Consider the following 23871-nt stretch of genomic DNA (forward strand, 5'->3'; position numbering starts at 1 on the left):
CCTGCCCTGACACAGGAGTGGGTTTCTGCCCTGTCCCCATCGGGCATAGCTGGGGGAGGCAGCTGGAGCCCTGGGGAGATGCCAGAGTTTAACGCTGTTTTTCTTTTCTCCGAGAAGAATAACGAGAAGCGATGGCCATTCCTGAGGGGTGAAGCCGTCCACAAGAGAGACAGAAGAAGCAGGGCCCTTCACCTAGCCAGGCGCGGACAGATGAGGTTTGGTGTCCCCAGGGGGCAGGGGCCAGAACTGATGGTGGTCAGAGGCCCAAAACCGACCCTGCCTTCCCCTGCCCTCCGGGCTGAGGGGCCGGCAGCCCGCACCACCCACCGCCGGGAGCCTCCGGGCTCTCTGCTGCTGCCGTGCTCCCGGTCGCCTACCCGGTGTGACAGGTACGGCGGGGCCCTGCTTGGGTGAGGGTGGTGTCTCTGACCCCCTGGGGCCGAGCTCTTCCTCTGCAACCCATTTGTACACAGTGTGTGCGAGTGTGTGTGCACAGAGGGTGGGCAGGGGCAGAGGGATGCAAACGGAGCCCAGGACGTGGGGGCGGGGTGGGGTTTTCTACGTTTTTGTAACTTTGTAATCAGAGAGAAGAGAAATTTCTATGGTTATTTTTACGGATGGTCTGTTCCCAGGACCTGGAGCATTTGTTTCACCAGTGGCCCTTTGCCAGCTTCCCTGGGGGTACCAGGGACCGTGATCCCAGTGCACTGGAGAGGCAGTGCCAGGCAGCCCCTATGGCTTTGCCAGCACCGCTTTGTCCCATCCCCATTGCAGGGCAGCTTGCCCCACTGCCCCTCTTGCCCTCCCACCGTGCAGCTCCACACGTGTCTCGGTGCCGTCCTGCCTGGCGTCCCTCAGGCCCCTGCAGCCATGCTGGCCCCGCAGCCAGGCTTCCCTCTGCCCTCCCGTGGGACCCCTTGGGGCTGCCCCCCATCTGTGAGCCGGGGCTGGGCACCAGTGAGAGCGCAAGTGAGTGGGGCAGCAAACTCGGCACTAGGGACCCGCACGGGGAGGAAACGAGCTTTGTTGTTCAGTCCCGTCCTGTACCAGGAGGGTCCCACTCCTGTAAGCGCTGGTTTCCTCCGCTCTGCAAATGAGTGCGATGTTTTTACCCACTGTACGTTGTGCTCTTTAACCTGCGCGTTACAGAGCAAACCTCTGTCGGTTTGTGGGTCCAGGCAAGGTGGTGGGTGACCCTAGCCCTGCTCAGCAGCAGGCTGGGCTGTTCCCAGAGCCGGCGCTCACCCTGCAGAGCATTAGCACCCGCAGGAACGTGATGTGGCTCCAGTCTCGGGGTCCAGCATTGCCCACAGAAGTTGTATCTAGCTGGTTCCCTGCGGGCTCTGCGTACATACGCACACGTCCCAGCGCTCTTGGGCTGGCAGAGGACCCCAGCTCAGAGGGGCCTGGATTTTGGGAGATGGAGATAAACAGCACTTTGCCCTCTCTGGAAATTCAGGCTGCCCTGTTGGTTTCTCTGCTCGGCTGGGTGCCTGGCCCTGGGCTCCCACTGGCCCTGCTGCGAGGCGACACTCCTCTGTGCCTACCCTAGCCGGCTTGGGGGGCCGGCACGCTCCCATTCACCTGCCGAGCGCGGTGCCTCTGCTTGGCTGACCCGTGGTGCTTTCGGGACTGCGTGACAGCACGCTCCTTACTGCCTTACTACCACACTGCCGTGGCTTCTTACTGCAGCCCAGCCTGACGTGTTTACAGGATAGGACTTGTGCCGCTGTCCTCTGGGCCCCCAGGGAGGCCAAGGCCCCTCAGCTACGTCCCTGGAAGGGCTGGGTGATGGGGGTGCCGTGGGCCTGGCGGGGGCTGCCTGCCCCCGGCACAGCCCTGATGAGGCAGGCTCGCTGCCGCCCTTCTCCCAGGGATGGGGAGGGAAGGGCCTGCTGATGTGTTTACATGCCGCTCCGGACCGGTGCGCAGAGGGAAAGCCTGCCCAGCCCCACACGCCGGGAACAGCCAGGCCCCTCCGTGCTGCCCGTCTTTGCCTTCGGGAACAAGCTCGTTTACATGGTTCTCTCCGGCTGCGCAGTGCCCGCACCCCAGTCCTGGGGTCCTGTCCATGCCGTGCCGTAGGGCCCGTGTTTCTGCTAAGTTGGGCATGGGGGCTCTTTGTGCTGGTGCCAAATGGAGAGCAAGTGACAAGTGCCAAATAAGAAGAGAGCGGCGGAGCCGGTGGCTGTCCCCGCAGAGCCGGGCTGGTCAAGAAGCAGGAGTCAGTCTGCAGCTTGGTCCCTGATTGTAGTGCTGTGGGCTGGGCTCTGGGGAGCATCCTCCTGGGGTTTGGGTTTGTTTCTCTGGGGGGTTTGGTTGGCTGGTTGTTTTTTTTTTCCTCTCTCCATCTCCCGATTCTGTGGGCAGGGAGCAGGGAGATGCCCGTGCTCCCCCCTGCTGTGTAAAAGTGTATCATGGAAGCGCCAGATTTGGAAATAAAAGCCTATAAAAAGGTGCTGGCCTCTACCGTCTCCCTGCGCCTGGGCTCGAGGTCCGTGGCTGGGGCTGCCCCAGGCTTGGGGCAATGCTGGGAGGGGGCTTGGGCAGGAGCTCACAGCCAGCTCCTGGGCTGAAGGGGAGCTGCTGTGGCCTGGGGCAAGGTGACTTCAGGTGACAGGGACTTCAGGTGCTGCCACTTGCTTGAACTTGGCTGTGTCCAGGCTGGTTCACCCAGAGATGGGGTTGGCTGCAGTGGTGCCCCGTGGCCCCAGCTCTGGCTGGCAGGTCTGTGGCATTGCGGTGACTGTGGTTAGCCGTGGGGCCCCGCGCCTGGCAGCAGCCAGCACCCATGGCCAGCAGCCTGGGCGAGGCCAAGGGGAGAAAATCCACTGTGCAAAGGCAGCGTGACCTCAGATGGCCCGATTGGGCTGTGGGGAAGGAGAGGGAAGTGTGAGGAGCAGAGGCTGAGCGTGATCCTGGTGCTCTCCGTCCCTCCCTTTCTTGCTGTTGGAGGAGAAGGAGCAGGTGAGCAAAGGGCAGTATTGATCCACGGCGCCCTGAGCAAGGGTCGCCATCAATCGTCATCCCTCATGGGCTCCCTCCTTAGCACTGCCATGAGCCTGGCCCAGGGCAGCCCCCGAGCGCGGCGGGGCTGGGCTCACCGTGGCTCCTGGGGCGTCCTGCATTGATGGTGGGAGCTGCGGTCGTGTCCCGCAGCCCTTCCCGAGGCTGGCCAGGGGCGAGGGGCTGGGGTGGCCGAGGGGACCAGGGGCAGAGGGGCTGGCGCGGGGTGCAGGTGGGAGGCTGGAGGCTGGGGCGCAGGGAGCAGCGGCGCAGGGCGGGGACCGGTAGCGGCAATAAGGAGGCAGTAAATGGCACCTGGCGCTATCAGCTGCTACCAAGCAGGAGCCCTGTGACGGCCTCTGCCTCGGTGCCAGGAGAGCAGATAAACGATGGGGAGGCAGTGGCTGCGTGCGAGCGCCTGTGCCAGCATCGGGGTGCCGCTACCCGGCCACGGTGGGACTGATGGGCAGGGGGTGGGATGGCAGGGGGCTGGGGACGCGGCAGAGGCTCAGGGGAGCGGTGTCAGCCCCGCTGCTGAAAGGCAGCCGAGGGGTCTGTGTGTGGCTGCTGCGGGACCCAGGTAGTGCCGACCATGGGGAGAGCCAGGGCGGCCACAGGTTGCCCCCACCCAGCCAGAGGGGATGGGATCGAGTCGCTCTGACCCCAGAGAGCGCGTTCCCAGGTGTCACCACTCGTGCCACTCGCCAGCCTCATCCCACCACCCAGGGCACCCGGGACTCCCTGGCGCCCGCCCTGCCCTGTCCGCCCTGCCCTGCCCGCCAGCTTAACCCCACGCCCTGTTACCAGTCAGCCCAGTCTACAGGTGCCTGGATTTCCACTGCTGTGTCCCCATGGGCCTGGGCCAAGCGTGACTCAGAAATGCTCCGAAACCAATGGTGGTACCAGGTCATGGTGGAGCCCAGGAAGGTGTGATGGGTTCAGCAGGACTCTGGTGCCTGTGGGGGACCTTTGGAACAAGATAACGGCTGGGTCCGCACGTGCTGTGGGAGAGCGGGGCAGTCCACAGGGCACAGCACACCCGTTTCCAGCAGGTAAGCAGGGGCCGGAGCCTGTGGAAAATACCCTGGATGCCATGGCTGGAGGATGTGGGTAACCCTCCTTGCCCCGGGCACAGCTCCTGCTCCAAGACATGGGTTGGGATGGAGGGACACCCATGGGAGCCCTGGGGGCACAGGAGGGTGATGGCAGGACCCCAAGCAGTGCCCTGGGGAGGTGAGCAACCAGCAGCTCTTGGCAGGGAGGTGGCACCAGGATGTGCCCAGTGGCAAGAAGACCCTTGCCCTGTGCCCAGCACGGGTGCTGTGGCACAGTGGCACCCCGGGCACAGCTGCGGGCCAGGAGCTGAAACTGGCCAGGACAGTCCCCAGGATGGGATGGCCCTGGCGACAGTGGTGACAGCCCTGGGCCTGCCACAGCCAGGGCACCCAGCACAACAGGGCACTGGGGGAGCGTGGTGGGTGCTGTGCAGCAGCGGGGCTGGGAAGCGGGCAGCTCCTTGGCAGGGCAGGAGGGAGGGCAGGAGGCAGGGAGCGGTGTCTCAAAGATCAAGGGCAGGTATTAATAAATAGGAGGGAGCAGAGCGTGCGCCTGGCTGGTGACACCTGACCAACTTGGGCACAGCAGGTAGGAGGGCTGGGGGCAATGCGGGGACTCGGGCTGGTGCAGCCCTGGGCACCCCACAAGTGGCTCACGGGTCCGGTTGCAAGTGGGTGAGCATCTCGGGACCAGCCAGGGCCAGCAGCTGGGTGAGCCCTGCAGGATCACGGCAGCTCTCGGCTCGAGCCCCGAGCAGGGCCAGGCTGTGGATCCGTGTGGAGACGCCTCGGTCCCACCGTCCCAGCCCCGTGAAGGGACAGAGCCCATCCCGGCCCCGCTCCTGTGCGCCCACAGGCTCGGCCCCGCTCTGCAGTGCAGGGGGCTGGGGAGGACACCGGTGGAGAGCCGGCGAGCCCGTGACGCTCGCCGGGGGTTGACATTCCTGCTCCCCTCATGTGTAAAGGGACAAAGTCTGCGGACAGGGTTGTGGGGTGGCCGGGGCTTCGCTCAGCAGAGGCGCTGGCCCGCTGCCCTGGCTGTGCTGCGGTATGTGGAGGAGAAGGGCGGTTGGCACCGAGGGGGGTCCTGCATGGGCAGGGGGAGGGGGAGCCCCCACCCGTGCACCCCAGCGGGGCAGGTGGGTCTGGTGTGGGGCAGGAGTGGGCAGCGCTGGTTGCCGGGGCCTCGGCTCTGTCCCTGCCCACACGCTGGCTGCTGCCACTGCTTCAGGACTCCCAAAACCCAGCTCACCCCTGGCCTCGGGGCCGATCCTGCCCGCCTGGCCGGGGTGGGATGGCTCCGTGGGGCGAGCGGGGCTGCGGGAGGGGCTGTGGGGCGGGTAGGGTGCTGGGTGCCCACGGCCGTGGGGACGTGGCTGAGCTGTCCCTCGTGCCCCCGCAGTGGGCTGGCACGCGGGAGGGCCGGGTGGCCATGGCAGCGGAGATGGCACTGAGCCACCGGGCGCCCCGCGAGGTGCTGAGCGAGGCCGACCTGGAGGAGGTGGCGCAGCGGAAGCCGCCCGCCGAGCCCTCGCTGCGCGGCTTTCTCCGCAAGACCAGGTAGGACCGCGCCGGCCGGGGGAATGTGCCTGGACCCCGCCAGGCACCCCGCACCCCAGCCACACTGCCACAGGGAGCCTGGCTCCGGCTGTCCCAGTCCCTGCAGCAGACACGGTGCAGACCCAGGGGTTAGTTCCCCCAAGCCCAAACACCCGTGTCCCCACTCTGTCCTCCTGCCTGGAGGAACACCTGGCTCCAGTGGATGGAGCTGGGGGTCCCACATGACCCGTTGCTTCCCATGAGACCCCGTCCACCCCTGCTGATGTCCCCAAGCCGCTGCGCTTGTGCTCAGCCCCGGCTCCCGCTCCTTCCCCGCCAGATGCTCACCCTCTGCCGCCAAGTCCCTGCTGTTCCGGTTCCTGCCCTTCCTGCGCTGGGTGCCCCGCTACCCGGTCAAGGACTGGCTCCCCGGGGACATCGCCTCGGGCTTCAGCGTGGGCATCATGCACCTGCCCCAGGGTGAGCAATGCCATGCCCAGGCTGCTGGGGGCTCCCCGCAGGTGGGGGGCCAGGGCTCGGCCATCCGTGACGTGTCTCCCTGCTCCACCATGTCCAGGGCTTGCCTACGCGCTGCTGGCCGGGCTGCCGCCCGTCACCGGTCTCTATTCCTCCTTTTATCCCGTCTTCCTCTACTTCTTCTTCGGGACGTCCAGGCACAACTCCGTGGGTGAGCTGAGGAACCATGTGCTCCCATGGGGACGGTGGAGAGGGAGCGAGGATGAGGGGGAAAGCCTTCACCCACAGCATAGCATTGCTACATCAGTGGTTGGGGGTTCTTGCCTTTACTTTGCCCCACCGAGAAGGTGGTTGGCCAAACCAGAGCCAAAGCACAGTGGGTGCACTTTGAGCCTGGCCCAAGGGCACAGGTGCCTGTGGACCTCAGAGAGGTCCTGGTGCTGACCTTGGGCTCCCTGCCCACACGCTGTCTGTCCCCAGGCCCCTTTGCTGTCATCTCCGTCATGATCGGGAGCCTGACAGACTCCCTGCTGCCCAGCGAGAACTTCCTGGAGCCTGTCAATGGCAGCAATATCACGATGGTCAATGAGGAACAGCGTGATGCCGCCAGGGTGGAGCTGGTGGCCACCATCACTGTCCTGACAGGCATCTTCCAGGTAAGGGGGCCCCAGCCCAGCCTGGCAAGGAATGGGGGCCATGGTGCCCCATGGCTGTGAGCTGCAGGGCACTCCTCCAGTCACCTCTCCTTCCAGGTGGCCCTGGGCCTCCTGCAGTTCGGCTTTGTGGTGACCTACCTCTCAGACCCACTGGTGCGCAGCTACACCACTGCTGCCTCCGTGCATGTCCTCATTTCCCAGCTCAAGAACGTCTTCGGGGTCTCCCTGAATGAGCACTCAGGGCCGCTCTCACTGTTCACGGTGAGTGGGCGTTTGCTGCTGCCCTGGGACCCCCCAGGCGCTCATCTGTGGGCCACACAGAGGCCCCCAAAAATGTGCCAGGGAGGCATCTGCTTTCCTGAGCCCGTTCCCTCCTCCTGCATCCTCTAGACCTTCATCGAGATCTGCCAGAAGCTGCCAGAGACCAATGTGGGCACCCTGGTGACAGCCATCATTGCCATGGTGGCCATCTTCATCGTGAAAGAGCTCAACCACAAGCTCGCCGCCAAGCTGCCCATGCCCATCCCCATCGAGCTTATCACGGTACCCAGAGCTGCCCCAGCTGCCCGTGGGGCAGCAGCCATGGGTGGCCCTGTCCCCTCCAGGGTGGGGAGGGGTGGGATGGGGTGCCTTGGTGAGCGCAGCTCCAGAGCATGCATCCCCTCCTCCACCACGGTCCCTGCGCAGGAAGGCCCTGCCTCACCCCAGCCATCCTCCCCCAGATCATCATCTCCACTGGCATCTCCTACGGCGTCAACCTGAACGCCAAGTTTGGCATCTCTGTGGTGGGCAACATCCCCAGCGGGTGAGCAGGGCCGGGCCGTGAGGGTGGCTGTGCGGGGGCACCGCGCCACCCATGGGACCCCTCCTTTTGAGCCCCGTCTCCCTGTCTTGGCTGTAGGTTGAAGCCGCCTGTGGCCCCTAACGTCAACTACTTTGGGCAGGTGGTGGGCAACGCCTTCGCCATTGCCGTGGTGGGCTACGCCATCTGCATCTCCCTGGGCAAGATCTTTGCCCTGAAGCATGGCTACAAAGTGGACAGCAACCAGGTGATGCTCCGATGCGCAGGGCCCCTTCTCTGGGTGAAAACAAAGCTTGTACTTCTTGCAGCTGGGGGAAGGCATGGTGCTCCCCCACCGCTGCTCTCTTCCTGCAGGAGCTGATCGCGCTGGGCCTCTGCAACTTCCTGGGGGGCTTCTTCCAGTGTTTCGCCATCAGCTGCTCCATGTCGCGGAGCCTGGTGCAGGAGAGCACGGGGGGCAACAGCCAGGTGGGTTTGGGCAGCGCTGCCTCCCTCCATGGGGCTGGGCCAGGGGCAAGGAGCACAGTGAGCGGTGGGGGGCTCACCTCTCGCCTCCTGCTCTCACCCCCAGGTAGCTGGTGTCATCGCATCCCTGGTCATCCTGGTGACCATCCTGAAGATTGGAGAGCTCTTCCGGGATCTGCCCAAGGTACATCTGTCCCCACAGCCTCCATGCCACGTCCCACCCCTGTGCTTGTCCCATGGCAAGGTGGTGTGGGAGGGGAACAGTCAAGGGTGCCCTCCAGAGCTGTCCTCAGCATCCTCATGGCTGCAGGGACTTCTCTCCTAGGCCATCTTGGCTGCCATCATCATCGTCAACCTCAAAGGCATGTTCAAGCAGTTCAATGACCTCCGCACGCTCTGGAAGTCCAACCGGGTGGACCTGGTAAGGCGCTGACCGGCCCTGGGGCTTTGCTCTTGTCCCTGGAGAGGGTTTCTCCACCCTCCCTGGGGCTCGCAGGTGCCCACAGGGAGGCCGTGCTGCCACTGACCGTGTCCCCCCTCCAGATGGTCTGGATAGTGACATTTGTGGCCACCCTCACACTGAACTTGGACATCGGCCTGGGGGCCTCCGTGGCCTTCGGGCTGCTCACCGTCATCTTCCGCACCCAGCTGTGAGTACCCCGGGGCTGGGGGCCGGTGCCATGTCCTGAGGGCAGGGGAAGCCCGTGGTGACCTCAGCCCCTTGCTCTGCTCCCCACAGCCCCCATTACTCCATCTTGGGACGCATCTCCAACACCGATGTCTACAGGGACGTGGCTGAATACCAGATGGTAACAGCAGCAGGGGCTGGGAGAAGGGCTGCCTGCAATGGGGGTGGCACAGCTCGAAGCACCCCCAGGGGCAGTTCGCTGGGGAAAGGATCGAGGGGCATTTTGGGGGAGAGAGGGAAGGGGAGCAGGGGTTCTGTCCCTGGGGTAGCACCCTTCCCGTCTGCCCCCAGGCACAGGAGGTCCCAGGTGTGAAGATCTTCCGCTCCTCCTCCACCCTCTATTTTGCCAACGTGGAGCTGTATGCTGAGGCCCTGAAGAAGAAGGTAGGAGAGCTGCCAGGCCCCCCCGGTGCTCTCCGTGCGCCCTACCTGCCAGCACCAGGGTGGCAGTGGGGCACCTGGGGACACAGGGCTGCACTGTTTTGCAGAGCGGCATCAACGTGGACCGCCTGATCGAGAAGAAGAAGAAGGCCCTCAAGAAGCTGAAGAAACAGCAGAAGAAAGTGGAGAAGGAGAAGGCAAAGAGGAAAAAGGTGCTTCCCTGCTGTGGGGAACCTCTTCGGTGCCAGCCTGCACCATGTCCCTGCCTGGCCCTGGCATTCGCCGGGCTCAGTGGCCCTTGGGGCTCCTGATCCAGTCTGGGGCCACGGGGTGAGAAGAGGTACTTGGGCAGAGGCAGGCCAGGGCATCACACCCAAGGTCATCAGGGAAAGCGGGGCCGTTAATGATTAGGTGGTGGAGCCAGTGAGTCATTAGCCATTTGGTGAGTTAATCAGAATGAAGAGGGAGAGCAAAGGCTGACCTGGCGCCAGCTAATGAGCCTGGCTCTGGAGAAGGTCACTGGGGAGAGGGGTGGGTCTCAACATGTCCGGAAAGCACCCAAGAGTGGGTGAAGGTGCGAGCAAGGCACCCGTTCCAGGGGCCACCTGGATGGGTGGCCTAATGGTAGGAGGGCACCTAATGCAGCCAGCGAGCCTGGCCAGGCCCCACTGCGCTATAGGGCAGGGCAAGCCCGGGGGAGCCACGCTGCCTCGCCAGCAGGGCCGGGGGTGCCATGAGCCCCCGTGCAGTGTGGCCGGGTCTCCTTCCCTCCCCCAGGCCGCAGAGGACGGGCTCAATGGTCCGGGCGTGGCGGTGATCGAGCTGAGCGGGGCGGAGGGCAGCGCGCCCCCCGAGCCCACCCTGCACACCCTGGGGCTGCCCCAGCCTGGCTTCCACTCCGTCATCTTGGACTTCAGCCCTGTCAGCTTCGTAGACACTGTCTCCATCAAGATTGTGAAGAATGTAAGGGGCTGGGGGAGCAGGCGAGCCAGCAGGCTCGCCGGGGGCGGCCCTGTGAGGTGGCCTGATGGCTGCTGCCTTTCACTTCCTGGGCAAAACGTGTTTTCTGCCGTTTGCAGATCTTCAGGGATTTCCACGAGATAGAAGTGGACGTTTTCATTGCTGGCTGCCCGGGTGAGGAGGGTCTGCAGAACCACCAGCCCCAGCTGAGCATGCCCACCCCTTTGGGACACAGCTGCTGGCCTGGGGCTCCGCTGCCCTCCGTGGTGTCCCTATCCCCAGGGACAGAAGCTGCAGGCTGTCCCAGTCTGAGCCCCGCAGCCCCCAGCGAGGCAGCTGGATCCCTGGTGCTGGCCCTGGTGGCTCCGCAGCACAGGAGGAAGGAGGCTGCTCTGGGTGGGGGGGTGGTGGGCTCAGCTGGGTGCCACAGCTTTGGATGTTTCTCCCTCCACACAGGGCCTGTCCTTGCCCAGCTGGAGCGGGGCAACTTCTTCAGCTCAACCATCACCAAGCACTGCTTCTTCCCCTCGGTGCACGATGCCGTGGCCCACATCAGCAGGGAGCAGCGCTGGGCCTCGGTAAGCACCCAGCCTCGCCGTCCCCATCAGTGTGGTGGGGGGGGGGAGCAGCCAAGCCGACCCCTGCCTCTCTGTCCCCCGTAGGTGGACCTCAGCACCAGGATGTAGCCCCGTGAGAGGAAGATGTCTCCCCAAGGAGCCGGGCGGGCGAGGGGGCTTTGCCTCCCTGATGGCACCAACTCGCCCACCCTGGGGCCCGGAGGCCTCGTAACCCCACCAGCCCCTCCGGACTCTGAGAGCTGGGGCCCTGCCCTGGCCGTGAGCCCCCCGCTGCGCCGGAGCTGCTGCAGGCCCTCACGCCACGGCACCCCGCTCAGCCCCAGCACGGGCCTGGGGCCAGGCCCCGCTTTGGGGGGCAGCGGAGGGGCCCCGGGACCCGGCTGAGTTGGGGGGGGCCTGCTCCCGGCAGCGGGCTGGCGTGGCGGGTAAAACCGTGTAGCGTTTCTCAGGCTTCGTTTTATTGTACTTTCCTCAATAAAGGCGACCTCAGGCCGGGCCGCCTGGCTGCACCCTGGCACTGGCGGGCACCGCCCGCGCCTGGCCCTCCCTGCGGGCGGGCTGGCCCGCCACCCCCCTCCCTCCGGCCCTTTTCTGCGCATTCCCGCCCCCCCCGATCCGCTCCGGGCCCGTCGGGCTGCGCCCGAGGGAGCGGTACGGGCGAGACCCGCCCACCCCCACACCCGGGACCCCGCGGCCCCGCGGCCCCGGCCGCCCTCTGCCCTTACACGGTGCCGCGCCCTCCCGCCACCAGGGGGCGCCACCGCAACCCCCACCTCCGTTTGCGCATGCGCTTCTCCACCTGAGCGGACACCCCCCCCACCGTGCGCATGCGTGTCGCTGTCACTGGCTGACCGCCGCCTGGCCTGGTGCGCATGCGCGCCCCGCCCACGAGCCCCACCTTCCCGCGCAGGCGCGCTGCGGCCCGCTCGGTCGGCGGTGGCGGGGACAAGATGGCGGCCTCCTCCGTGTGCCGGGCGGGGTGTGCGGCCGGGCGGGCCCTGCTGCGGGGCCCTCGCCCCTCCGTGAGTCACCGCGGCCGGCGGTGGGGTGGGCTAGGGGGAGGCCGGCAAAGGGAGCGGGAGGCCCTGCGGAGCCGTGGGGCTGCCGGGCCCAGCCTGCCGGCCGGGTGGGAAGGTCACTGGGACTCGGCAGCCGGTGCGGGGCGGGCGGCAGTCGCTATGGAAGGCCCCTGCCCCCGGGCGGGGGGCGGCGGCGGCCTTCACCCATTGCGGGGCTTGCCGGGGGCCTGCTGCCTGCTCCCCTCCTCCGCCCCGGTGCTGGGTCTTGGCCGATTCATGGGGCTCTTCAAGGGGTTTTTTGCCTGCTTGAGGCCTCTGGCGCTGCGGGGGGTTCCCAGCGCTCCGGTTAACGAACAGTTAAATGTGAGTGGGTGGGTAAGGGTGTGCAGCAAGAGCTCCCCAATGTACACATGAAAGAGCTGGTCTGCCCCAGCTTTGGTCAGGTGTGCGCCCAGCAGTCTGTGTTCCGGAGGTCGGCCCTGCAGAGGGGAGTTGCTGGTGAGTGGTCATGGTAGCGGTTTTTTTTTTTGTTTCTAGGCAGCTTTATTGACTTTGACAAGGAACCGAGGTGCTGCCACCTATGCGCAGACACTCCATAATATGCCAGAGACCCAGGTCACCACTCTGGAGAATGGTCTCCGTGTAGCTTCAGAGGAGTCCAATCAGCCAACGTGTACGGTAAGTTTGAGATAGGGTAAGGGCTTACTTGAACAGTCAGCCTTGCCTAGTCTGTAGCTGGTCTTCCAAAAGTGACTTTGTGTAAGTCTGTAGTAAAGCTTTCATGCTCTACAAGTTTTCTTAGCCTTACAGTTTTTATGTAAGCAGTAAGTGAACAGTAGTAGTTATATCTGTGGCAAAACTAGCAAAGGCTTTTGCGAAGCTGCTAGGTAAAAAGTGAAATTGTGTATGGGAAACAGTTGCTGGTGCTTGTTCTTATTTTGGTGCTACTAGTGCAGTGTCTGTGGAGCAGACTTCTTGTCCCTGCTGTTATATTTGTGGCATGAAGCTTGAGCGTGCTGTTTGTTTTCTTTTCTAATACGTGTTCTTGATGCTTTTGCCGTTAGGTGGGTGTGTGGATTGGAGTGGGGAGCCGCCATGAAAATGAGAAGAACAACGGGGCTGGTTACTTCCTGGAACATCTGGCCTTTAAGGTAAGGAGGTATGCTAGGTCTGGCGCAGGATTGTGTGGAGAGCTGTTCTAAATATTCGCTTCTATATTGCGCTCTTGCTATGGAGGCTGTAGCTGTTAAAAGAACGTGTAAATCAGGTCATCTGAGTCCCAGAGACTTTGCACGTAGTATAAAATAAACTTCGAAAGGCATCTAGCCTATATGGTGCTCTTTGTTTGAATATGTGGCAACTTGCAAGCATGCAGGAATTAAGGCAACTCTTATTTACTAGTTGGTATTTCCCCTCTTAAAGGAAAAAAAATTGTAAGTAACAAGTGAGACTGAGTCTCTGATGCTGTGGTTCCAGTCCCTGACTGTCCCAGCCGCTGTGTAGCGTACATATAGGACTATGTTATGAAGCATGTTTCTTCAGGTCAGCAGGCAGAGCTCAAAGTAGCATTTCCTGTAGCCGTTTATTTTTCTTTGGTTTTCTTAGTGAACCAGCAAAGTTTAGAGGCTACAGCTCTTACTGTTCTAATAATGTGTCTGCTGAACAGCCCTAGGGCAGAAGGCATATAAGCCTGGGACTTGCTGACTCGAGTCCAGCCTGTGCCATCATAGGCAACTGCAGCATCTGGCTTGCTCCTTAAGAGATGAGCTCTTCTGAATATTGCTGCTTGGATAGCTAGAAACCTGCTTATTTTTGATTTAGGCTTGTTTTTGGTTTACTTCCACTGATGTTATCTTCAGCCACTGTTGTCTCTTAACATAGATCTTCTCCTTCCCCACTGGGTTTTTATTGGTCTTCCAAAATATACTTCAACTGTTCTTTAGCTGGAGTAAATAAGCCAAGCTTTAAATCTCTTCCTTTCTGCACTTGCTCTTGGCTTTTATGAATTGTGTGACAGGTTTTATTGGTTTAGGTCTTTATTATTCTCTTCCTTGCTTTTCTACCCGAGAGGGAAGCCTGTTCATTTCATAATTGTGTTTATCTGTTTTCTTTTAGGGCACAAAGAAGCGTCCTTGTGCTGCCTTTGAGAAGGAGGTGGAGAGTATGGGTGCTCACCTGAATGGGTACACCTCACGTGAGCAGACTGCCTATTACATAAAAGCCTTGTCCAAGGACATGCCCAAAGGTAGGATGGCCAGTGGGCAAAGTCTGATCCGAAGGTTAAGGATGAAGCAAGTGTGTGTGCTCGTGTTTCTCCCCCACCAGCATCCTTTCTAACAACAGACTTGGGAATGAAGTTGTGGCTGAGCAGTAAATTAGAGGTTCTAATTGGTAGCTGAAGAGAGCACTGCTGTGACATGGTGCTTCAAGGCTGCAAGTTCATGTGTTCCTAAAACCAGTTTTGCAAAGCTCTTGTTATGTCAGGCTGCACTATATTGCCAGGAGAGGGGCGGGGGGATTGAGTAGTCTGTGGTTGTTTTATGGAGCTAAGAAACCGAGGCCAGTGACAGCTGCTGTGTCACGAGTGTTCCGTGGAGCTCCTGCGGGTGTTGCTTGTGCTCTCTGCTACCATGTGCATGCTTGGTTTTGTCCAGAGGCGGGGATTTGAGTCAGAGCTGTGGGCACTACTGTAGATGTGGGCTACGCTGCAGGTGTCGCAAGCTTTCTGTAAGGATTCAGCATATTTCTGCAACAGTACCCTGCTGCTGATATGCTTCACCTTCTGCAGTTGTTGCCTGCTTTCCACTGGCAGTGATGCTTGGCAAGCTGATGTGGAGACTTCATGCTAAAACAGTGGTGTTTGTCCCTCTCTGATGCTGTGGGAATGGGTAGTACTTGTCTCTATTATGTTGCATCCCCTCCCCAGCGTGGTTTGTTGCTCACTCCTCTTGCAGTGCCCCTGCTGCCTGTGTGTCTTTTCTCCTTTCAGCAGCACTGGATAGCAGTCAGGCTGCGGCACTGCTAACGTAGGAAATGTGTTGCAGTTGTAGAGCTTCTGGCTGACATTGTGCAGAACTGTGCGCTGGAGGAGTCTCAGATCGAGAAAGAACGGGGCGTCATCCTTCAGGAGCTGAAAGAAATCGACAGCAACTTGACGGATGTTACCTTTGATTACCTTCATGCCACTGCTTTCCAGGGGACTGCACTGGCCCGCACTGTCGAGGGGACCACAGAGAACATCAAGTGAGCAACAGGCTGGATGCAGTACACAGGCCATGGGTTCAGGCCTTGGGGTGCATGACTGCTGCTTCTCAGTAGTGGTGACTGCACGAGGAAGCCGGTCTCTACGCAGAGGTGATCCGTGCCTGTGGGCTTCTTGTTGTGTCTTGACTGTGTTTTCCCTATCGGTGCTGGTGAAAGCGTAATGCTGCACACATTCTTCTCTAGAAGCCTCCTCACACCAGACGTGAGGTTGGTAGGGCCAGGTTGAACCTTCTCCCATACTTGTTAGTTTGACACCGTTAGAGAGATTAAGAGCTAGAGGTGCTCGTTAAAGCAGGGGCCTTGAGCGTACACACCTGTTCGCGTACTGGTAACTCAGTGATCAGGGTCAGTACTCTGTCTGTGTTGAAGTCTATCCTTGACTTGGTCACTGGTTTCCGTTCTCTGTGTTCTGGAATTAGAGCACAGGGAAGGTACAGACAGTGCAGTCTTGCTTCTAAAAAGTATTGTTACACACAACTGAGAATCAACATAATCACTGCTGTCTCTGCACTGTGAACTTGCTTGTCCTAAGCCTCTCATCCCTCCAACTCAAGGATGCTGATATACTGGGTCTCTGTGTTCTTTCCAGGCATCTGACTCGAGCAGATCTAGCTTCATATGTTGATGCTCATTTCAAGGCACCTCGTATGGTTCTGGCAGCTGCTGGAGGTAAGTTCTAGATCCTTGTGATTCTGGAAAGCCTGGGTATTTTCAAGCTGGTGATCAAACCCCTGTCACACATCTCTAATGTAAAATCAGATGATTTTGTTAAATTAAGGTGTTTAAGTCTGCACATCTCTCTCTTCCCATTGCCAGGTATTTCCCACAACGAGCTGGTAGATGTAGCTAAGCAACACTTCAGTGGAGTGCCTTTTACATACAAAGAGGATGCAGTACCTGTCCTCCCACGCTGTCGCTTCACAGGGAGCGAGGTAAAATTGTTTTGGTCCCGAATAAAACAAGCATTTGTTGCCAAACCATTGAATGAATGTGAAACCAGTTATAGCTGATTCTGAGAGGAAAAATCTGGTTGTATATCTCAGAGACGCTGATGATGCAGCATCTTGGTAGTGCCCCCATGTCCTGTTCTTGGGGCTTATTGTCACAACAGGTTGGGTTTTAGATAGGACCCAGATCTGTTAGGGATGTGAGGCTGTTGCTCACTTCATCTGCTGGAAAACTCATATTGGAACAGCTGCTTTGTGCTCAGTGGTGCATGAGACCATTTCACTGAGATAATACCAGGTCCCCCAGTTTGTCAGCCTGGTATTGCAGCAGGCAGCAGACAAAACCAGAGTGCTTACGCAGTTCTCCCCCTCTCCTTGGTGGTTTTCTAGATCCGTGCCAGGGATGATGCTCTGCCCATTGCCCATATTGCTCTTGCCGTGGAGGGGCCAGGATGGGCTGATCCAGACAACGTTGTCCTCAATGTGGCTAATGCTGTCATTGGATGCTACGACCGCACGTTTGGAGGTGGTAAGGTAAGAGGTTTGTGAGTGTGATAGAGGGAGCTTGGAGCCTTTTAATACGAAATATTATGGAGACCCTGGCTGGTTGTGCTTTATGGGAGGCTGTTGTGGTTAGCTTCCAACGGAAAGTTGGAACTGGAAAGTAAGATAGAAGTGTAATCGAGGCTAGTCCAGGACCGTTCTTGAGAGGTGATGCTGGGAGATGAACTGAGCCTTCTCTGCTAAGTTTGGAAGAGTTTAGCTGATGAATTCTGAGCAACTTATTCCTACCCTCACAAACTAACCTCTACGTGGGGGCGGTGATGGAGGTGGGACAGAGCAGTCTATAGTCTCATGATGCAAGCTTGCCTTACAACTGCAAAGCAAGTGGAACTTGCTTAAAACCCCAATATTGCATCCGTTCTTGTCTGGAGTCTCTCTGGCCAGCATAACTGTGCTAACCCCTGCTACTGGGAGACCTTGCTTCCCATTTTCTCCCACTCCTGTGGTAGTATGCATACCAGCTCCTCATCTGTGGCTGGGAAAGGAAATGGTTCTGCTGGATGGACTCTTAGGCCATTGTCTGTGGCTTTTCCACCAGTGAATTTCATCTGGTGACCACATGAAGGGTCTAAATTTAAGCTTTCCTTCAGCAAAGTGTTCCGCTCTGTCTTGTCTGTGGTCTTTGTGAAAACAGCTCAGTTGGAAAGAATTTGAGCTGTGAGGCAGCTGTAAGAGTGAAATGGCTGATGGTATCTCCTTATTTACAGAATCAGTCCAGCAGACTGGCTACGCTTGCTGTGGAACATAATCTCTGCCACAGTTTCCAGACATTTAACACCTCTTACTCTGATACCGGCCTCTTTGGTTTCCATTTTGTTTCTGATCCCCTGTCCATAGATGATATGCTGTATTGTGCTCAGGGGGAGTGGTAAGTACAACTTTGAAAAAAGTTCCTCTTTAAGATCTGACCCTCTTGTGGGACACTGAGCTGGTGGGGGGAGCATATTAGGTCTTCAGAGAGCTGTGTCTCTTTATGAACTTGTGATAACTCCCGTTCTGGTTAAGTGATCCTGTAAGTGGTTTCTGTAAATGTCTTAGGATGTGCTTTTGAGGAGCTGTTTTAATCCCTTAGGGCTCTTCAGGTCTTTTGTTCATGCTTCCAAGTATCAGCACTGAGGCTTTGTTTTTTTATATACAAGTGAGATCATTCATTAGAGACAAGGCTTTCCCAGGTGTCCAAGAGATGCATCTCCATTGTCTTGTTAAGCTTGAGCAAAACAGGCAGAGTTCCTGCCTTTCAGACTGTTGTGTTGTGGCTGATAAATGCCCTGCTGCTGGAGTCATGCCAGCGTTCTGGGGCCTTCTGTCTGTCCATCTTATTGTATATGTGTGTGTCCCAGTAATGGTTGAGGCTACATCTGACATTCAGAGCTGAGCCATGCTGCGTATGGAGCAGATGGAGTTCGCGCTTGCCCCAGAGACGTTGCAGTTGGCAGGGGAGGGAGGGATCTTGCAGCTGGAGCCCAAACAGACTCTGTAGAACTGTCTTGTTCTTTCAGCATCAGTTTCCATAGCAGCTTCCTACGTGTGGGAATAGCTGACACGCCTTCCCTGCCTTGTGATAGCGTACCGCAGACCACTTGCTCCTGTGCCTGAGGGGCAAGCTAGAGCCAGCACCAGGGCTGCTTAGACCTCTGTGAGTGTAACTCAGCGTGTAACCTGCTGGCTGGTATCCCCTGCCTGTAAGCCTGAGCTCTTTCTCTCACCTCCTGCTGTTCAGTGTTCCCCAGTTCTTAGCTGCTCTGCAGTGATCAAGAATGAATCCCAAGCCTGCAAGACGAGCGATGTTGATAATAGCTTATTTCTGCAGAGGCCTGGGAAAGAGAGGAATTCACTTTCTGTCTGAGCAGACAAACATCTTTAAGAGCTTTAGTGATCTTTCCATCTCCTCTCCAGGATGCGTCTGTGCACTAGTACCACAGAGTCAGAGGTGAAGAGAGCCAAGAACTATCTCCGAAATGCAATGGTGGCTCAGCTGGATGGTATGTTCTGGTTTGTGGGTTGACTAGTGTGCAGCTTTCAGAGGGTTACTGCTTATGTCTCTCCTGGGTAGCAGGAGCTCTGCTAGATGTTGCAGTGCTGCTGGCAGGCACCAGGCAAAACTTCCTTTTCCCCGCTCTGCGTTCCTCCTGCCATGTTGTCAAAGCAGCTGACCCCAGTCTGCTGTGCTCCAGGCTAGCTCTGACTCTGTAAGCTTCTAGTCGTTCTGTTGCTGAGGGTGAATAACATTCTCCTGGTGAAGTTAGAATGGAAACCCTCAAACTGGTCTGCCTAGGCTGTAACACTTTGGAGACTGGTGAAGCAATCTTTGTGTTGCTTAACTCGTACTGGAGCTGCTTAGAGTGGTAATGACGACTGGTGCTTCATTAGAAGCTGTTTAATGGCTAGAGTTGCTTCTGTCTGCTTTGGCTGATGATCACGCTGTGCAATTCTGGAGGGCTTTCTGCTATGCTGACCATGTGATATCTTCAACACCTAGGTACTACGCCAGTGTGTGAGAATATTGGAAGCCATCTCTTAAACTATGGACGCCGTATCCCTCTGGAGGAATGGGATGCCAGGATTGCTGTAGGTATCCGTTGGTTTTGGTTGGGGTACCTGAGCATGGTTGGTGTCAGCATTTTCTGGCCGTAGTTTGCTGCAGTAACCTGAGGCTTACTTATCCCTCAGTCAAGCTGCCTGGAGGCCAGGCAGTCAGCTCACTGACACTGATAGAAATATGTCAGAATCTCTGGCATAGTCTTAGTGTATCCTGTGTCCCTGTGGCTGGATTCAGTCCATTCCAGAAAGAAGGCATATGCCTGTGTTAAGCAGCACAACTTGCACTTCCTCTAACAGCTTCCCTAGAGGTGGCCAGCATCTAGTTTGTGTAATTCTGCAGCCACTGTATCCCTTGGCTTCAGATTTTGGACTGCCACGTCTGCTGTACCCTCAGAAGAACGCTCTGTGTAGAACATTAGCCATCCTTGCAGACAAGAGCTGTACGATTGGTGCGGGTGGGCCCCAAGGGTCTGACAATATCTTTTTAATGATCTTTATATGTAGTGGCAACAGTAACTTCCAACTTTGAGAAATGCAGGTCTGCTAGGAGGGTCATTAATTGCTTGCTTGATATTTATTAGGCTGTCGATGCGAGAACGGTGAGAGAGGTCTGCAGTAAATACATTTATGACAAGTGCCCGGCAGTTGCAGCAGTTGGTAAGTAGTACATGGCAATTAGTACACGGTAGCTCAAAAAACAGGAAGGGGTCAAGAGCTGAGTGGAAGAGAGCTGCAGGGACTTTCCATGTGTCTGTTCTGGCCTCCTAACCACTCTGGTTCTTTGCTGGTATCCTCCTACCTCTGCACATTAGATGTGCCAAGGCACATTTGCCAGGAGATCAAACCTGCAGGTGATGGAGATGCAGTGGCAGCGAGCTGCTGGCTGTCCTCCCACCTCTCTACTTGCTATGGAGCCATGACTACGACTGGGAGTCCCATAGCTGGGTGCAGGCCCAGCAGCGTCTGCCAGGTGTCCTTACCCTGGGGTCACGGTGGTTTATGTAAGGGAAGTGAAGGGACCTGATTCTCTTGTGCTGCTCTGGCATGTCTGTCTGGCCAAGGACAAATTCCTCTCGGAAAACCTGCCTGAGCAGCTCAGCTCCGCTCTGCTGCCTCCTTCCTGTGTGTTGTGGATTCCCCTCCTCCATGCAGCTGTTTCCACTGGCCTTCAAAGCGGAGCAGCTTGGAAAAGGGAGAAGGTTTTTGAACAGGAAGTTGGAATGAACTAGACAAAATCTCCGTGACTTGGTGGCTCCCTGTATTTCATACCTGTATGTGGACTTGCACTGAGCATTGTGGAGCAGCATGAGGAAACAAGTACCAGTTTCCCTGTCAGGAGATGGTATCTTCTGGTTTTGTGATGTAGATTTGAGCTATAGTTGCCTGGTTTTGTGCATAGCCGCTCTGGCTTGTGAGCACAGCCTGCTCTGCCACCATCTCCTTTGAGACCATGGGAAACTGCACGTGGATTTTAACTACGTCTCCAGTGACTGACTCTTGTTCTGTTCACTCAGGTCCCATTGAACAGCTCTTGGATTACAACCGTATCCGCAGTGCCATGTACTGGCTCCGTTTCTAGGACGTGTCCCTGCAGGACAGAAATAGTGAAGCTGTGGACTGTGACAGGTTCCCTCTGGCTCTGAATGTCTTGGGCAGCAGGGGCAAGATGAGTCCCATCAAAATGGCTGTCTTCTTGGTGTTAAATGTGTAAAAATAAAAATAAATATATCCTATATGGCGTTGGTTCTTCTGGGAGTCGACCGCGTCTTGCTGGGTTGTGTGTGTACACGTTGTTAATCTTGCCATATTGGTGAGATACTGGACCAATCAGTCTTGATTTGTCAGGGCTCTTGCTAGAAACTTGTCTGTGTGTCTGTCTGCAGCCCTGCCTCCTCTGTCCGGACCTGGCAGTGCCCTGGTTCAGAGGTTTTGTCCTTAGGCTGGTTGAAGGAAGTCTTTCCACTGGTACAAGGCTGTCAGGGGAGCTTTGGCTATTTCCCCTGTGCCTTTCTGTGCAGGCAGCAGCATGGTCAGATTCGGGCTGTAACAGCGCTGTTTGTGCAGAGCTAAGAACGAAGGGCCCTCATCGGAGGGGACCTCTGTGCTCTCCTGCTCGTCAAGGAGATCAAAATGTATCTATGGAAAGGTGGCCCTCGTCCTGTCCCTGGGGTGGGGTGTTAGTGTTTCTGGCCTGGCTTTGTGACCCTCTCGTTGGAGTGACCGCCTCTGCGGGAGAGGCAGTTCGTGCAAATCCCTCTCTCCCTCATCAGTTACAGACAAAACTGGTCGCCGAGTTCCCACCAGCTATTTAAGCTGGTGAAGGTGATCAGCCTGGCCTTGTCTGACGCTGCCTCGGTACGATTGAGGTGGTTATGTCTAGCAGAGTTGGGATAGCATGAGGAGCTGGAGCTGTTGCTAGACAAACACCTTTCCAGAGCCTATATGGGGATATGGTACCTCTCATCTTAAGCTTCCCAGTTAGCTTTAAGCCAGCTTGGTAACGAGCAGAGATTGTTGTGCAGTGTGTTGGTGTTGGTCTACACATTCCTCTTGCAGGTGAGCCTCCCATCTATCCAGTCAGTCTCACCTATGCAATAGCTGAGAAGCTGCTGACTGAAGTATAAGGTGATCTGGCCTATACCTGGAAGATAATATCTAGGTCTGAATAGTTGAAAAAGCTACCCAGCCCTTTCTGCTTTGTCCGGTGTTAACCTGGTCGTTGCTCCCTTGTCTTGCCTCTGGGAAGCTGGAACATGGAACAGAAAGGATGAATCTAAGCAAGGGGGATGCAGAAAAGCTTCCCAGCAGGTGGCACTAGCCTGTCACAGCTACCCTCGGAAGCTGGAAGGTACTCCTGTTTAATTCTTGTCTTTAGGATACATCTCTCTGTGATTGTCATTTAATTTCCAGGTGCTGCCCTGGCAAGTGGGATTTAAAAATAGTGTAAAAGTTTCTAGGAGTTAGTCATTACACTTGAGACTAATCCAGTGTACTAAATCATTTGTGCTGAATCTGAATTCTTGATGAGAGAGTCTCTGTGTCTGAACTCATTGCGTATACTAGGCAAGTTTGAAACTGTTAAATGTTCTTGATGCAATTGGGGTTTAACTGTCGTCGCAAGCTCTGGCTCGTTACAAGTGCACTGAGGGCTGAAAAACTAAACAAGTTCACTTGCGCCTCAAGCCTTGTGGAACCAGTAAATGTTTCTGTCTTGATTTTGCGACTGCAATCAGACTGTAATCCTCTTTTGTCTTCCATTGCTGTATATTCCCCCCAGGTGAGCTTCCAGGGTGTTTTGCAGTTGGTGAGAAATACAAGGAAAGGGAGATATACATCCTTGCTTTAGCATTTCCTACAAGTTTTCTTCTCTGGAGGTATCTACTTGGGAATGGTGGTTTTCCTTGAGTGATTCCCCAGCCCCTCCTGTACTACTTTGTCCAAGGAACAGATTCAAACGCCTCTGCGATTGTTGCTTTCCGAATGACTCTGTTTCCGTGCAGAAGTGGTAGGCTGGCCGTGCTGAGCAGCGTGCTCCCAGCTCTTCAGCGAGGACTAACGCCCGTTCCCTCCTCCTGCCCGAGAGGCTGCAGCTCTGCAAGGGTGGCTTGCTCATGCAGCGTTGGAAGGTATTTTGTAGATGCTTTTATCCATGTAGAAATCTGAGTATCTGGGCTGATCTAGACTAGGACCTGTGCCCTGGTGAGCGGCACCGGGTGCAGAGTGCTGTTGGGTGCCCACTAGCAGCTGGGAGTCAAGGCTGAGCCATGCCCAAGATGTTGGCATCTTCTGGCTGCAGTTCCGTTGGCACTCTGCCTTGCAGTGCCTGTCGTGTTTGGGTGCTGTGGCAGCCCGTGCTTCCAGAAACACGGGCGTTGCACCAGCTCTGAGGATCGAGAGGTTTGCGATATAATTTTTCCTTGGTAAACAACCTTTTTGAGCAGCCAGCCTGGGGATCTAACAGGCGAGGAGGGGAAACCCATTCAGGAGTCGAGAGCGTTACTGCTTGGCAAAGACACCCGTACTCTGAGCCTTAGTGAGGGGCTTGGAAAGCGTAACCTGGAATTGGTACAGAGGCGTTGAGCATTTGGCAGCTGAATCCCTTGGTGCTGGAGGAACTGAAGCTCTGATCTCGTTGGCAAGTCTCTTGCTGTTTGAGCTGTAGGGGTGTGTTTCTGTTCAACCAGAGCAGCCTCAGTCCAAGGGAATCCAAACTGGGAAATGTCTGGCATGACAGAAGTGTCCTCAGTGCTTTTCCCGAACCTTGAAAAAGTGAGATCTTTTCCTGGACCTCTCCTCTCCCTTCCCCTTCCTGCGGTTTCCGCTGCCCAGTGAAGGACAGTGGCAGTGCCAGAGGAGGGAGTTGGAACCATCCCTAGAACAGGGCAATTTCACTGAAACTGGAGATGGCCTGGGTGACCTAATAAATCTTTTCCTGGCTCCCTGGACAATGTGGGATTGTTCAGCGGGGCTCTTTGACCAGTCTAGTTCTCAATGGCTCAAGTGTTTTATTTTGCTACTTCACTTGGAAGGTTACTTGGGATCCCATTAGACTGTGCTGATAAATTTAGTCTGGTGTATGAATTGGCCGTTGCTCCCTCCCCTTCTGCACGGTGCTGTCTTATCCTTTTCCCGTAAAGTTCCCTCTTTGAAGCTTGCGCCCTCCGCCTACGTCTAGGCAATTGCTTTCCCTCCCTGACACCTTGGCACTCTGTCTCTTGGCTGGGAGAGAAGAGGATATGGAAAGGAGGATGCTGTGCATCGTGGTGTGCACCCCATCCAAGGCTCTGCAAAGCCACCTGCACAGCACTTCAGTGACCTTTTTCCACTGTACAGAGCTATTCCAGGTACATAAAATCTAGCAGTGAAAATGGGGAGCGCCTGCTAGAGATCTGTGCTGAGCACTCCAGGTTTCCCTGGTCTCTAGCAGCA

General features: G+C 57.2%; 3 protein-coding genes across 4 annotated transcripts in view; all 3 read left to right on the forward strand.

Annotated features, from left to right (window-relative positions):
• CELSR3 (cadherin EGF LAG seven-pass G-type receptor 3) overlaps nucleotides 1-2458 on the forward strand; it is a 33358-nt gene extending 30900 nt beyond the window's left edge. For both annotated transcript variants that reach the window (XM_068409714.1, XM_068409715.1), the window contains exon 36: nucleotides 118-2458. In XM_068409714.1, coding sequence (XP_068265815.1) covers nucleotides 118-145 — 28 coding nt within the window. In that variant the 3' untranslated portion in view covers nucleotides 146-2458. The remainder of the gene's footprint in view (nucleotides 1-117) is intronic.
• SLC26A6 (solute carrier family 26 member 6) lies at nucleotides 2418-10715 on the forward strand. The gene is given in 22 exon segments (XM_068409403.1): nucleotides 2418-2494; nucleotides 4918-5059; nucleotides 5061-5129; nucleotides 5464-5621; nucleotides 5941-6080; nucleotides 6178-6288; nucleotides 6558-6733; nucleotides 6830-6994; nucleotides 7124-7276; nucleotides 7456-7538; nucleotides 7635-7782; nucleotides 7890-8003; nucleotides 8107-8184; nucleotides 8326-8421; nucleotides 8544-8650; nucleotides 8740-8809; nucleotides 8980-9072; nucleotides 9177-9281; nucleotides 9847-10032; nucleotides 10149-10203; nucleotides 10486-10607; nucleotides 10692-10715. Coding segments are annotated over 22 exon segments (2472 nt in total).
• A 755-nt stretch (nucleotides 10716-11470) lies between these two features.
• Nucleotides 11471-20675, forward strand: UQCRC1 (ubiquinol-cytochrome c reductase core protein 1). Its single transcript, XM_068409364.1, has 13 exons — nucleotides 11471-11629; nucleotides 12164-12304; nucleotides 12691-12777; nucleotides 13742-13871; nucleotides 14671-14869; nucleotides 15480-15559; nucleotides 15707-15822; nucleotides 16228-16371; nucleotides 17109-17269; nucleotides 18298-18383; nucleotides 18881-18969; nucleotides 19524-19599; nucleotides 20457-20675. Exons 1-13 carry the CDS (start codon nucleotides 11480-11482, stop codon nucleotides 20519-20521), a joined length of 1524 nt encoding a protein of 507 aa, XP_068265465.1. The 5' UTR covers nucleotides 11471-11479; the 3' UTR covers nucleotides 20522-20675.
• The last annotated feature ends 3196 nt before the right edge of the window (nucleotides 20676-23871 follow it).

Source organism: Nyctibius grandis, chromosome 10 (genome assembly GCF_013368605.1).
Source record: "Nyctibius grandis isolate bNycGra1 chromosome 10, bNycGra1.pri, whole genome shotgun sequence".
Lineage (NCBI taxonomy): Eukaryota > Metazoa > Chordata > Aves > Nyctibiiformes > Nyctibiidae > Nyctibius > Nyctibius grandis.

Excerpts from the sequence above, each read along its gene's own strand:
- UQCRC1 (XM_068409364.1), top strand. The coding sequence starts at position 11,480 with ATGCGCGCCCCGCCCACGAGCCCCACCTTCCCGCGCAGGCGCGCTGCG. Across the intron at positions 12,778-13,741 it reads TGGAACATCTGGCCTTTAAG|GGCACAAAGAAGCGTCCTTG; the intron begins GTAAGGAGGTAT and ends GTTTTCTTTTAG. Across the intron at positions 18,970-19,523 it reads AATGGGATGCCAGGATTGCT|GCTGTCGATGCGAGAACGGT; the intron begins GTAGGTATCCGT and ends GATATTTATTAG.